Genomic DNA, 13,081 nt, shown 5'->3' on the forward strand with positions numbered 1-13,081 from the left:
GGAGTGGGGTGGGGTTGGCACTCCTAAACCCCTGAATTGTTCAAGGGTCAGCTGCAGTCTTTTCTTTTCTTTTCTTTTTGAGATGGAGTTTCGCTCTTGTTGCCCAGGCTGGAGTGCAATGGTGCTATCTCGGCTCACTGCAACCTCCACCTCCTGAGTTCAAGCAATTCTCCTGCTTCAATCTCCTGAGTAGCTGGGATTACAGGTGCCCGCCACCACACTCAGATAATTTTTATATTTTTAGTAGAGATGGGATTTCACCATGTTGGCCAGGCTGGTCTTGAACTCCTGACCTCAGGTGATCCACCTGCCTCAGCCTCCCAAAGTGCTGGGATTACAGGCATGAGCCACCAGGCCTGGCCGAGAGTTTTTTAAAACATATTTTTTTGAATATGTTATAGGGAGGGAATTTGGGGGAGATTTGAAAGCAGAAGTATGAATAGACCGGATGTTTTCAGGAAAGTGAAAATGGAGTGGACAGTCAGATCAAGGTGAATTATTTAAGATTACTCAGGATTATCTTAAAACGCCTCATAGTCTTAATACTGGAACTTCCAACTACTGTCTTTGTGACCTTAGGCAAAATTAACTTCCTTGAATCTCAGCTTCTTCGGCTACAAAACGTGGATGACAACACTTTTCTAGAGATATTACAAAGATCAGAGAAGAATGTGTATCAATGTATTGTATCTGTAAAACTTCATATAAAAGCAAGTTAGTTATTATTATCATTATGATTATTTAATGATAAATTCTACCTGTAAGGGATTTTTTTTTTTTTTTTTTTTTGAGACATGGTCTCACTCTGTCACCCAGGCTGGAGTTCAGTAGCATGATCTTGGCTCACTGCAGCCTTGAACTCCCCGGCTTAAGCAATCCTCCCACCTCAGTGTCCTAAGTAGCCGGGACTACAGGTGTGTACCACCATGGGCCTGGGTAATCTTTTTTGCATTTTTTATAAAGACGGAGTTTCACCATGTTGCCCAGGCTGGGATTTGTGTTTTTTTTTTTTTTTGAGATGGAGTCTCGCTCTGTTGCCGAGGCTGGAGTGCAGTGGCGTGATCTTGGCTCACTGCAAGCTCTGCCTCCCGGGTTCACGCCATTCTCCTGCCTCAGCCTCTGAGTAGTTGGGACTACAGGGGCCCGCCCCCAAGCCTGGCTAATTTTTTTGTATTTTTAGTAGAGACGGAGTTTCACCATGTTAGCCAGGATGGTCTTGATCTCCTGACCTCGTGATCCACCCGCCTTGGCCTCCCAAAGTGCTGGGATTACAGGTGTGAGCCACCGCACCCAGCTGGGATTTTTTTAAACACTAGAATAAAACTAACGTACTGTAGGTAGTGGCATATTTTCCAAAAATTCTTGTTGTTAAATTGTGAGCTAATTTTCAATGATTTTGAGAAGCTGCCATTTAGGTAGATTAGGATTAGGGTTGGAGATAGAGTTAGAAAACTATAAAGACCCTACCTTGTTTGAGTTTATAAGCTGTCATTCAGGTCAGTGTTAAAAATAACCAACATAAGATATTATTAAATCAATTAGAAATGTTCAGCCTTTGGTCATACAGATATCAGGAATGTTTGTTTACACATTTCTGTTGACCATGGAATGTATCTGAGGGGTGCATAGTAGGTAGAATTTAAGATCCTTAGCCGTGGGAATCTAGGATTTTCAGTTCAAAGGGTCTAAGGAATAGTTCCTCACTCTGTGGGCCTTGGGATACAGAGAAAGTTGTTCTCACCGTCTGAGGTTTCTGTATGGAGCAGTAGATTGTGGCTGAGCTCTCTTCCATCTGAGAAACTGGGGTCTTTCCCTGTAACAGACCAACACCAGATGAGCCCTAGTGACCCCACATGAGAGCTTTTCAGTTTTACCCTCAACCCTTGAGGAGAGGGGATACCCCCCAGCTTCCCATCTCACACAGAGGGTGGGAGCTGCCTTAGTGCAGTGGGGACGGTGCCTCTGCTTCTCCAACACCTCCCTTTTTAGTGGCCTAAGAATGAGAGCTGAGGGAGAAGTCCCTCCTTCCACAGGATCCCAAGGTTGGGTAAACATGGACACAGCCATGAGTCCCTGCCCATGTGCCCCTAGTCCTGTTTCCAGGCCCCAGCCCCCAGTTTGGAGGAACTAGTCAACCAGGATCTCAGATGCTGCTAGATGTGGGAGGAGGAGGAAGGTGTATTGATCAGAAGGGCTCACCTGTAAATTGAAGAACACTTGTGCATACATGGTGTTCTTTCCAACCACAGACTCAACTTCTGTGACATATGGAGTGACGGGATCATAGTCTGCTTGGCCCTTAGGGGCTGGGTCATGTCCAGCACCCTCCTGAGTGACCTGGTCACACACCTCGTCTCTTCCATTGATGGGCTTGTGCACCTTGGGCCTGTCCGCATCCTCCTCAGTTGTGATGTTGCTGTCAGAGCTGCTGTCTGAGGCGGGCCTAGGCCGTTGCCTGGCAGGCCTGAGGGGAGTGTCCAGCTTCTCACACTTTTGAGAGAGCACAGAGTATAGCATGTGGCCAGCTGTGGGTTCTGGAACACCTTGTGCAGGGCTGATAAAAGTATGCCAACCCCACCTCTCTCTTGCTTTGCTGCAAGGCCCCAGCCTGCTCTGACGCTTGCATTGGATGAGGCCTAGAAAACTGAGGGAGATTGTTTTTTTCCTGTCTTCCCTCAGGGAGTCCATTCCACTCTCCCTTCCTCCATTCATTTATTCATTCATTTGATAAATATTAAATATGACATGTGATAGACTTTAGCAACTCTCTGGCCCTGTGGGATACACCATGCCAAGCATCATGACAGGTACTCTGGGGAAACACAAAGGTAAACTGGACCCGGTCCTGGAGGAGCACCCTGTCTAGCTGGGGAGTCGCGTGCATGTGTAAACCAGTAATGTAAGGCCAGCTTTGCCAAGTATTCCATGGAACATATGAGGAAAGTGCAGAGTTGAGAGGAGATGACTCTGGTTAGAGAAGCAGAGAGGAACTCATGAAGGTGGCAGAATTGAGGTGGGTCTTGAATAGGGATTCAATATTTCGATGAGTGGAAGGGTATTCTAGGTGGAGGAGGGAGCAGCATGATTAGAGGCAGGTGTAAAGCCTGGAGCAGTCTCCTTTTCCAAAAGGGTGATATTAAAAATACTTAACAATTGCAATGGTCAGGGCTTAGGCAATCAGCATGGGCACCTGTGAACACTGGCATGGTGGACACGCTGTGAGGGCTGGTGTGGCCCACTGGGTGGATATGCTGCGAATGCTGTCACGGCACACTGGGTGGATGTCAACCCTGCCTGTGGGGCACGTGAAGTAGCCCATTTTGATGTAGGAGTTAAGAAGAAATTACTTAGGCAGATAGTAAGGGTATGGGAGTCCTTGGTAAGGCTTTTCTTTCTATTGAAAAGCAGCCCCAAATCATTTTCCAACAAAGAGCAGCCTGCAAGCTGGGAGCTTGCATGGGTGAATGCCAGCAGGGACTAAGGACTAGACATTTTCAAAATGGTGGCTCCATCTTCCCTTCTCTGCCAGCCACTGGTATTGTAAGGAGCATATAAGATGCATATAAGATGGTGGCGATCAACTGGAAAATCTATTTGCATAAGAAGATTAGGGTGGGGGAAGCAGCCTTCCCCAGGCACTATGTAAACGTCATACCTTATCAAACCAATCTGTGAGCCCTACGTAAATCAGACGCCACCTCCTCAAACTGGACTATAGAACTCGGCACATTCAGCAGCCGGTCCCCACCCTGAGACCCCTTCCTCCATAGAGGAAGCTGTTTCTCTTTTTCTTCTCTTCTACTTATTAAACCTCCGCTCCTAAACTCCTCGTGTGTGTCTGTGTCCTAAACTTTCCTGGCAAGTGAGGACAAACCCTGCGTTTATATCTCAGACAACATAGCCCCTTCGATTTGACCTGATGCTCATATTTTTTAGTAAGTGCCTACTATGTGCGAGGCACTGTTCTAAATGCTTTTCATGAATAAGTTTATTTAGTCTGCATAAAACCCCATGAAGCATAAAGAATAACTATCCGTGTTTATTTTTTGTAGATGAGGAAACTCGAGCACATAAAGATTAAGTATTTGCCTGAGTAAGTGGTAGGGCCAGGATTTGAACACAAGTAATCTTGTCCCTGATGCTCTTAACCGCTGCTCAATCCTGCCCCCTCCCTGCTGACCCCTCTTTCTCTTTCGCTCAATACTGAGTGAAAATAGGTAGACACCTTCATTTTGGAAGGTAAGAAAACTGAGGCTAAGGGATTCATAAGGAGAAGAGCTAGGGTTTGAGCACAGGATTGTCCTACCTCAGAACCCATACACCTGACCACTTGGTTATATTGCCTTTTGAACAGACAAAGGCTATTAGGAGCTATTGAGGGTTTTAGAGAAGTCAGTTGAGCTTGGCAAAGTGATGAGAGGGAATAGTCTGTAAGGAAACTATTAGCATATTTTAGGAAAGAAGTAACAAGGAATGAGAATGACTGTTAATAAGTACTGGCAAAGTAAATTAGTTAAACAAATGTGTAGAATAGAATAAATGGGAGTCAGTTTTAATCTACAAATGTTAATATTGCTGGGATGTACTGGTAAGATCAAAAAGCAAGGTTTAGAAAAGTGTTATAGATTGCTCCCATGTGTGAAGTTAAAGGAACACCCTTCCCCACACAAATATGTATGAAACCTGCAAATGAATTAAAAGTTTCTGAAAGGATTCAGGTCTGTAGAAATCTCAGCAGTGGTTGTCTGTTGCGGGAGAGACTTAGAACCTGGAGATTGGAATTTGGAAAGAGAGCTACTTTTAACTGTATGCCATGTGAATATATGTCTTTTTTTTTTTTTTTTGAGACAAAGTTTCACTCTTTTTGCCCAGGTTGGAGTGCAATGGTTTTCAAGCAAGCATTATTCTAGGCAAGAGGTTATAGCAGTACCTGAGGCAGACAGTCCCTCGGTAGAGAGGTTTATGGCTTGCCCAGTGTCACAGAGTTTCAAGTGTCTGACCTGAGGTTCGAGTACAGATCCTACAGCGCCCTTAATCGCCACGTTACACTGCCCCTCTGTAAATGATATGAGGAGACTTCCAGATTCCTGTTAAGCTGGACTCTAGATCTGTCTGCCAGACACAATCTGACCCAACATTGTCAGATCCTGGGTAGACCGTACCTTTTTTCTACTTCCTTCTATGGAAGAGCAGAAGATACAGCTTAGGGTTCAAATCCAGTTTTTACGGTGTGACCTTGGGCAAGTCCCTTATCTTTTCTGAGCCTCAGTTTCTTTACCCGTATAATGGGGAAAAATGAGAGTATCTACTCTGTAGGATTGTTGCGAAGATTGTGCAAAAATGCATGAAGGCCTAGAATAGTGCTTGGCATTTAGTAAGGGCCACTGGGGCTCCTTTTCTAGCTCCCACTCACACAGCCTTTGTTCCTGGGTGGTCCACATCCCTTTCCACATCAGCTTCATATCAGATTTTCTCTACAAGCCTCTAACTCTGTGCTGTTCAATATGGTAGCCACGAGCTATGCATAAGCCCTTGAAACGTGGCTAGGATTACTGAGACACCAAACTGCTTCTTTTGTTTAGTTTTCGTTTTAATTTATAAATGGCTACTCAATTCCTTCTTGAAAAACTGATAAGTGTGCTTGGAATAACTTGGGTGCATACATCTATTTTTTCAACTGTAATTTTACAAAGTCTGAATATAGATTAAACACTTTCAGTGAAAATTTAGCATTGGAATAGAGATGTGCTGTAAGTGTAAAATACATGCTGGCTCTCAAAGACTTAGTACAAAATAAAATGTAGTGTCTAATGAGTTTTTTTTTTGTATTGAATACACATTGAAATCATGATATTTTGGATATATTCAGTTAAATGAAATATATTATTAAAATAACTTTATTTCTTCTTGCTTTTTCTAACATGGCTATTAGAACATTAAAATCACATGCTTGGCTCTCATATATCTGTGGAAGCATGCCACTCTAAAGAGCTCTCACCCACAGCCTCCCACTGCACTTCATAAAGAATCAGTCAGGATGCAAACTCTTGGATCTGAGGCCCCGAGGCCCCGTGGCCTGAGTAAATAGAGATGGAGAGAAACCTGAACAGATGTTCTCAGAAAGAAACTGGTGGGAACTGTTGCTGACAGGGTTGCTGGCTGTGCATGTGAGGTTGGGGTGATTTTTACCACTTCTCCATGAGACGTTGAGGTGTGATTCCCCTTGGGACACAACAGCTCCCTTCTGCAGCAGGGTCCATGTGCACATGACGGCATTTCCCCCATCCTTCACGGAGCAGGTGAGGCTGACCCTGCAGATGCCATCCTTGCTGTGCCGGAGGCGCCACGTGATTTTGGGCTTCACCAGCCTCCCTGTGAGGAGAGAGGCAGACTCCGTGTGGAATCAGGCCTGCCCCCTGGGCAGTCATCTGTCTTCATTCGTTAAAAATATATTCATGAAGCCAAGTGTTGATACTGCTGGCAGAGTGCCTCCAGGAGCCACAGGAATTTTGGAGTACACCTGGCATTTTCCTCCCTACTTGTGACATCTCAGACACACCTCTTTACCTCTTGATGCTCAGGTGAGAAAAAAGGGAAATGAGGAAAAGTGAAGAAAGAAAGATACAACCTCATTCTATACAGTTAGTTACAGCTGTGAAAGCAAGCAAACCAATCAACACGGATGAGCGCAACACTTCCATGTGCTGTAAAGACCCTTCAAGGCTTGCCTTTGAGGCTGATTTGCTTACTGATGTGAGACAAGGGATGCAGAGAGGCGAGCGCTGTACCTGACAGAGTAAACGCTCAATAAATGTTAGCAACTTTAAAAGAGACAATAAGATTGACTCTATTTGTTTCCTGTTTATTCTTATTTTTACTTAACCTTGTGGGTTTCTTTATATTTGAGGCACTGTGGGCAATAGGCATGGACTTGGCCGACTTGCTGCATATTTTAACAAAACCATGATGGTGACTCTTCACAGATACCTAGACACATGACAAACTCGGGCAGGGGGTAGGCTGACCATGTCTGAATGGCACAGGTGAAGGAACAGGTAAACATAAACCATGCAAATTGCCAAGCCAAGCTCCTGTGAGGCCCAAGGCTGAGGAGGTAGAATGCAAATTCTGTTCCACACGTCCAGGGGAGCTGAGTGGCCCACCTTCTTGGAGGCCACAGTGTCTTTGGACATCAAGGGCTTCTCCCCAGTCTTCTCTGATTTCACCCCAGCCAACTCTGGCCTTATTAAAAATGATAATAGTTTATACAAATGCAGGTTGGGGCCAGGTGCCATGACTCATGCCCGTAATCCCAGCACTTTGGGAGACTGAGGCAGGTGGATCACCTGAGGTCAGGAGTTCGAGAATTGCCTGGCCAACATGGCAAAAACCCATCTGTACTAAAAGTACAAAAAGTAGCTGGGTGTGGTGGTGTGTGCCTGTACTCCCAGCTACTCAGGAGGCTGAGGCAGGAGAATCCCTTGAACCTGGAAGTCAGAGGTTGGAGTGAGCTGAGATCGTGCCACTGTACTCCAGCCTGGGTGACTGACTATATTTTTGAGATGGAGCATGACTCCATCTCAAAAATAAAAAAATGCAGGTTGGTGAGTTCCCAGCGCCCCCCCCCCTTTTTTTTTCTTTTTAGACAGAGTCTCGATCTTTCTCCCAGGCTGGAGTGAAGTGGCATGATCTCAGCTCACTGCAACCTCCGCCCCTTGGGGTTCGAGCGATTTTCTTGCCTCAGCCTCCGGAGTAGCTGGGATTACAGGCGCCCACCACCGCACCCTGCTAATTTTTGTATTTTTAGTAGAGACGGGGTTTCACCATGTTGGCCAGGCTAATCTCAAATTCCTGACATCAGGTGATCCACTTGCTTCAGCCTCCCAAAGTACTGGGATTACAGGTGTGAGCTACCGCACCTGGCCTCCTAGTCCCTTCTGAGACTCAATGCAGAAGGACCAGGGCAAGCACCTAAAGTTGGGTGGTAGAGGCCTAACTGGCAGCCTAGAACCAGGGGCACTTTGGCAGGTAGACTTGTCCAGCAGCTAGTCATGAGTTTTCCTCCTGTGAATCAACTGGTGTGAACTGAACAGCTGTCCTAGTGGTCTGAGGCATTTCAGTCTGAGGGAAGACCCTTGGAGAAGGGGGAGGTGGAGAAGGCAGCAGAGGAGAAAGCTTTCAGAGAAGGAATCTAATGACGGGTGCCCTGCCCAGAGACTCACGGTAGATAAGCAGGGTGACATGTGTCATGCTGGTGACTCTGGAGGCCTCTGAGCACACGTAGGCACGGTAGGGGCCGGCGTCCTCTATCTTCAGCTGACTGATCTTCAGGGAGCAGTCCTGACTGGAGACCCACACCCTGTTCTTGTAAGGATCCCTGGATTTAATGAGTGGATCTGCCGTTGCTGCTTCATCCCTCTCTTTGCTGATGACGGATGTGTTAAACAACCAGACAACCTTCTCTGTGTGCCGGCAGGCTGGGAGTGCCAGTGGCAGGGTGACTGGCTCTCCCAGGACCCCTACCACAGTCTCCCCTGTTTTTCCTCCTCTGGAGGCTCCTGGATCTGGGGTCAGAGATGAGACATTGCAGCTTCAGTCACTGTCCCTACTCGCTTGGCCTCCAGGCATTCTAAAGGGGACTGAGGGGACTGAAGTCCCTCCTCCCCCTCCTCTTCCTCCTGGCCTCCTCCTCTGAGGGGCATGCCTGCTACTTCCCCATGACCACCTGTTCCACCGGGCTCTGCCCACTGAATACTTGGACTCTCATTCCCCTTCTCTGCCCTTCTGAGGGTACCCGGAAACACCTCCACCCAAGCAAAGACCCATCAGGACTCCTGTATCCATATTGTCTTCTCCTCCCTTGCTCTAACCTTAGAGTATCACGGTGTTCTGGGCTTTCCAAGTCCTGCCAGCCTCTCTCAGGCCCCTGAGAGTAGAGAGTAAGGGGTTTTGGGGCCTATCCTCTTGCTTCCCCACCCGCTGTGTGTCCGACCAGAACCCTAGGGTTTAGACTCCACAGTTGCTCACATTGTTTCTGGATTTCCCTCAAGGGCCAAATTGGAGCCAGGTACCTGTACAGAACTGCCCAACATGGACAGGGTGGGAGCTGGTCTGGCTGACGAGGTTCTGGGCTATGCAGGTGTATGGCAGGTCTGGCTCACAGGGCATTCGGGAGATGGTAAGAATGGAGCCTCCATTGGACTCAGAAGCATGGGGGTCCCTTGGGGTCCAGCTGTACGGAACACTTTTCTCTGCTCCCTTCACGGAGCACATTAGAGTGATGTTACAGGAGAAGTTCTCAGACGCCTTCACAGACTTCATGGTGACTTCGGGCTCCTGCAGCTGTTCTGCAGAGACAACAGCATGGGAAGATGCTCAGTTCCCTTTGCCAGCAGAAAAGCACTGAAAGAAGAAAGGAGTGATAATAGTGGAGTTGGGGGCAGCAGAGAGAGGCCAGCAATACCAGTCACAGGGACATCTTCTCTGCAGGCTGGGTTGACGGCCTCTCCTCTGTGCTCCCATAACATCCTCTACAGGTGTTATCACCATGACTCAGCATGACTAATAGTCTGATTACTTCTCTTTCTCCCAGACCAGTATAAGAACTCTTTGACGACAGGGCTGATTTCTGTGTCTGAACATCTAACACGCACCTGCCTTATGAAAAATACTCAGGAATGTTCGATGAATAAATAGGTGAACGGCCCAGCCCCAAACACTATGGAGTGGGGAACTGTGCCTCTAGAATTTGAGTTGCCCGTGTCTTTTGGTCTGAATTTAGAATTGTGCTTCTAGCTCTTCTTCCTTGTCTTCTCCTTTCCTTTTGCTCCATCTCCACTGTTCACCATGTATGTACACATGTGTGAATGTTTCATTAAGCTATATTTCTTTCTTTCTTTTTTCTTTTTTGAGACAGAGTCTCACTCTGTTACCCAGGCTGGAGTGCAGTGACGCGATCACTGCTCACTGCAACCTCTGCCTTCCGGGTTCAAGCAATTCTCCTGCCTCAACCTCCTGAGTAGCTGGGATTACAGGCACACACCACCACACCCGGCTAATTTTTGTATTTTTAGTAGAGACGGAGTTTCACCATGTTGGCCAGGCTAGTCTCAAAGTCCTGGCCTCAGGTGATCTGTCTGTCTTGGCCTCCCAAAGTGCTGGGATTACAGGCATAAGCCACTGCACCTGGCCCAATATTTCTTCTTCGAATAGGTAATACATATAAAAAAATTGAGAAAATACAAAAGGTACATAATGAAAAAGTAAGCTTTCTAGCCTCCAGCCATTTATTTACTCTCTCCAAGAATTACTATTCCTGGAGGCAATTACTGTTATGGGTTTCTTATTGATCTTTCCAGAGATATTCTAGATATAGACAGATATATGCATACTTTACACACTGTTTTGGACCTTAAAAATTAACAGTATAGGCCGGGTGCGGTGGCTCAAGCCTGTAATCCCAGCACTTTGGGAGGCCGAGGCGGGCGGATCACGAGGCCAGGAGATCGAGACCATCCTGGCTAACACGGTGAAACCCCGTCTCTACTAAAAAAAAAAAATACAAAAAAACTAGCCGGGCGAGGTGGCGGGCGCCTGTAGTCCCAGCTACTCGGGAGGCTGAAGCAGGAGAATGGCGTGAACCCGGGGGGTCGGAGCTTGCAGTGAGTGGAGATTGCGCCACTGCACTCCAGCCTGGGCGACAGAACAAGACTCCATCTCAAAAAAAAAAAAAAAAAAAAAAAAAAAAAAATTAACAGTATATCTTGGAAATTATTGTATGTCGTATGTCAACACATGTTGATTCATTCTAATTTTATTAACTGCATAGAATTCCATTTCCTTAACAGATACAGAATACCATACAAATCAATGAAAACGATCAAACTACCTGAGAGAAAGATGGTGTTATGAGCTAAACTGTGTCTCTGCAAAGTTTAGATATTAAAGTCTTAACCTCCAGCACCTCAGAATGTGACTGCATTTGAAGATGGAATTATATTTGGAGATAGAAGTAATTAAGTTAAAATGAGGCCGTTAGGGTGGGCCCTAGTTAGATATGAGTGGTATCCTTTTAAGAAGGGGAGATTACAGCGTAGACAATACAGACAGAGGGACACCCATGTGAGGACATAGAGAGAAGGTGGCCATCTAGGAGCCAAGGAGAGAGGCCTTAGAAGAAACCAAGCCTGCTGATACCTTCATTGGCCTCCAGAATTGTGTTCTGGGGAAATGTGGAACACATTTCTGTTGTTTAAGCTAGTCAGTCTGTGGTATTTTGTTATGGAAGCCCTAGCAAACTAATACAGATTTTGATACCAGAAGTGGGATGAAGCTCTAACAATATAAAAATGTGAAATGGCTTTGGAACGGGCTGATGGGTAGAGATTGGAAGAATTTTGAGGTATGTGCTAGAAAAATCCTAGATTATCTTCAAGAGACTCTGAGTAGACATATGAATGTTAACGAGAATTCGGGTGAGCACTCAGAAGGAAAATAGGAACACTGCAGGGAAAGCTGCTATTTCCTTAGAGATATACATATGTCATCATGAGCAGAATGTTGGTAAAAATATAAATATTAAACATATTGCTGGTGAGGTCTCAGACAGAAATTAGAAATATGTTACTGGAAACTGGAGGAAAGGGTATACTTGTTATAAAGTGGCAAAGAACTTGGCCACGTTGTATTCTAGTGTTTTGCAGAAAGCAGAATGTTTAAGTGATAAATTTGGGTACTTAGCTGTGGAGATTTCTAATCAAAGAGTTGAAGGCACTGCCTGGTTTCTCCTTGCTGCTTATATAAAATGTGAGAGGAGAGAGAGAGGTTAAATAAGGAATTGTCAAGCAAGATGGAGCCAGAATTTAAAGCTTTGAAAAAATTTCAGCCTATTCATATTGTGAAAAATGAGAAAGTGTGTCTGGAGAGAACACAAAGATTGTGGCTTGGCAATGTTTGCTAGAGAGGTTATGAGATTGGACCACCTCAGCAAAATTGCTGCAAGTGTGGACTGTAAAGGACAGAGACAGGACAAATGAAGGAGTGTGTCAGGCTTCTGGGCTTTTATGAAACAAGTCAATATAGCTCATACAGCTGCAAACATGTATTATCCTTCAAGAAAAGGGAACGGTGACCCCACAGGCAGTTCAGAAGTAGGCAGAGATGCCACTGCCACCATTGGCCTAGAGGGCATAAGCCTTGGGTAGGGTGAGGTGGTTTCCTCCTTGATTCCAGCGGGCAGAATTGCCACCCAGGGCCAAGGAGGTGGGGCTGCTATTCCAGTGGGCTCAGAGGATAGAGCATTGAGCCAAAGAGGATTATGCTTGAGCCTTAACATCTAATAGAATTTACCCTGTTAGGTTTTGGACTTGTTTGGGACCTGTGACTTTTTTCTTCTTCCCAATGTCTCTCTTTTGGAATGGCAATGTCTATTCCATGCCTGTTCTACCATTGAATTTTGGAGGCAGATAACTTGTCTGGTTTCGCAGGTTCACAACTGAAGAAGAATTTTGCCTCAGGATGAATCCTATCGCAAGTCTCACCCATACCCGGTTTAAATAATATTTGGATGGATTTTGGACTTAGAGTTGATGCTGGAATGGGTTAAAACTTCTGGTGTTGTTGGAATGGGGTGAATGTATTTTGTATGTGAGAAGGACATGAATTTTGAGAGGCCAGAGGGTAGAATGTTAGGGCTGAATTCTGTCCCCCCACAACATTCATATGTAGAAGTTCTAATCCCAAGTACCTCAGAATGTGACTGTATTTGGAGACAGGGTATCTAAAGAGGTAATTAAGTTAAAATGGAATTGTTAGGGTGAACCTTAACACAATATGACTGATGTGCTTATAAGAAGAGATTAGGACATGGACAACACAGACAAAGGAATGACTGGGGGCACAGTGAAAAGGTGGCCAACTACAAGCTGAAGAGAGAGGTTCTAGGAAAAACCAAACCTGCCAACACCTTGAACTTGGATTTCTAGTCTCCAGAATTGTGAGAAATAAATTTCTGTTGTTTAAGCCATCTATTCTGGGGTATTCTGTTATAGCATCCCTTTCACACTAATACAGATGAGTAAAG

At 45.6% G+C, this 13,081-nt stretch overlaps 1 protein-coding gene across 1 annotated transcript in view; it reads right to left on the reverse strand.

The window, feature by feature from the left end:
• LOC105498281 (lymphocyte antigen 9) overlaps positions 1-13,081 on the reverse strand; it is a 30,761-nt gene that overhangs the window by 3,684 nt on the left and 13,996 nt on the right. Inside the window, 5 exon segments of the mRNA XM_071068669.1 lie at positions 1,742-1,813; positions 2,200-2,709; positions 6,035-6,372; positions 8,223-8,564; positions 9,072-9,347. Of these exon segments, the coding sequence (XP_070924770.1) occupies positions 1,742-1,813; positions 2,200-2,709; positions 6,035-6,372; positions 8,223-8,564; positions 9,072-9,347 (1,538 nt within the window).

The sequence above is a fragment of the Macaca nemestrina genome, chromosome 1 (assembly GCF_043159975.1).
Source record: "Macaca nemestrina isolate mMacNem1 chromosome 1, mMacNem.hap1, whole genome shotgun sequence".
Taxonomy (NCBI): Eukaryota; Metazoa; Chordata; class Mammalia; order Primates; family Cercopithecidae; genus Macaca; species Macaca nemestrina.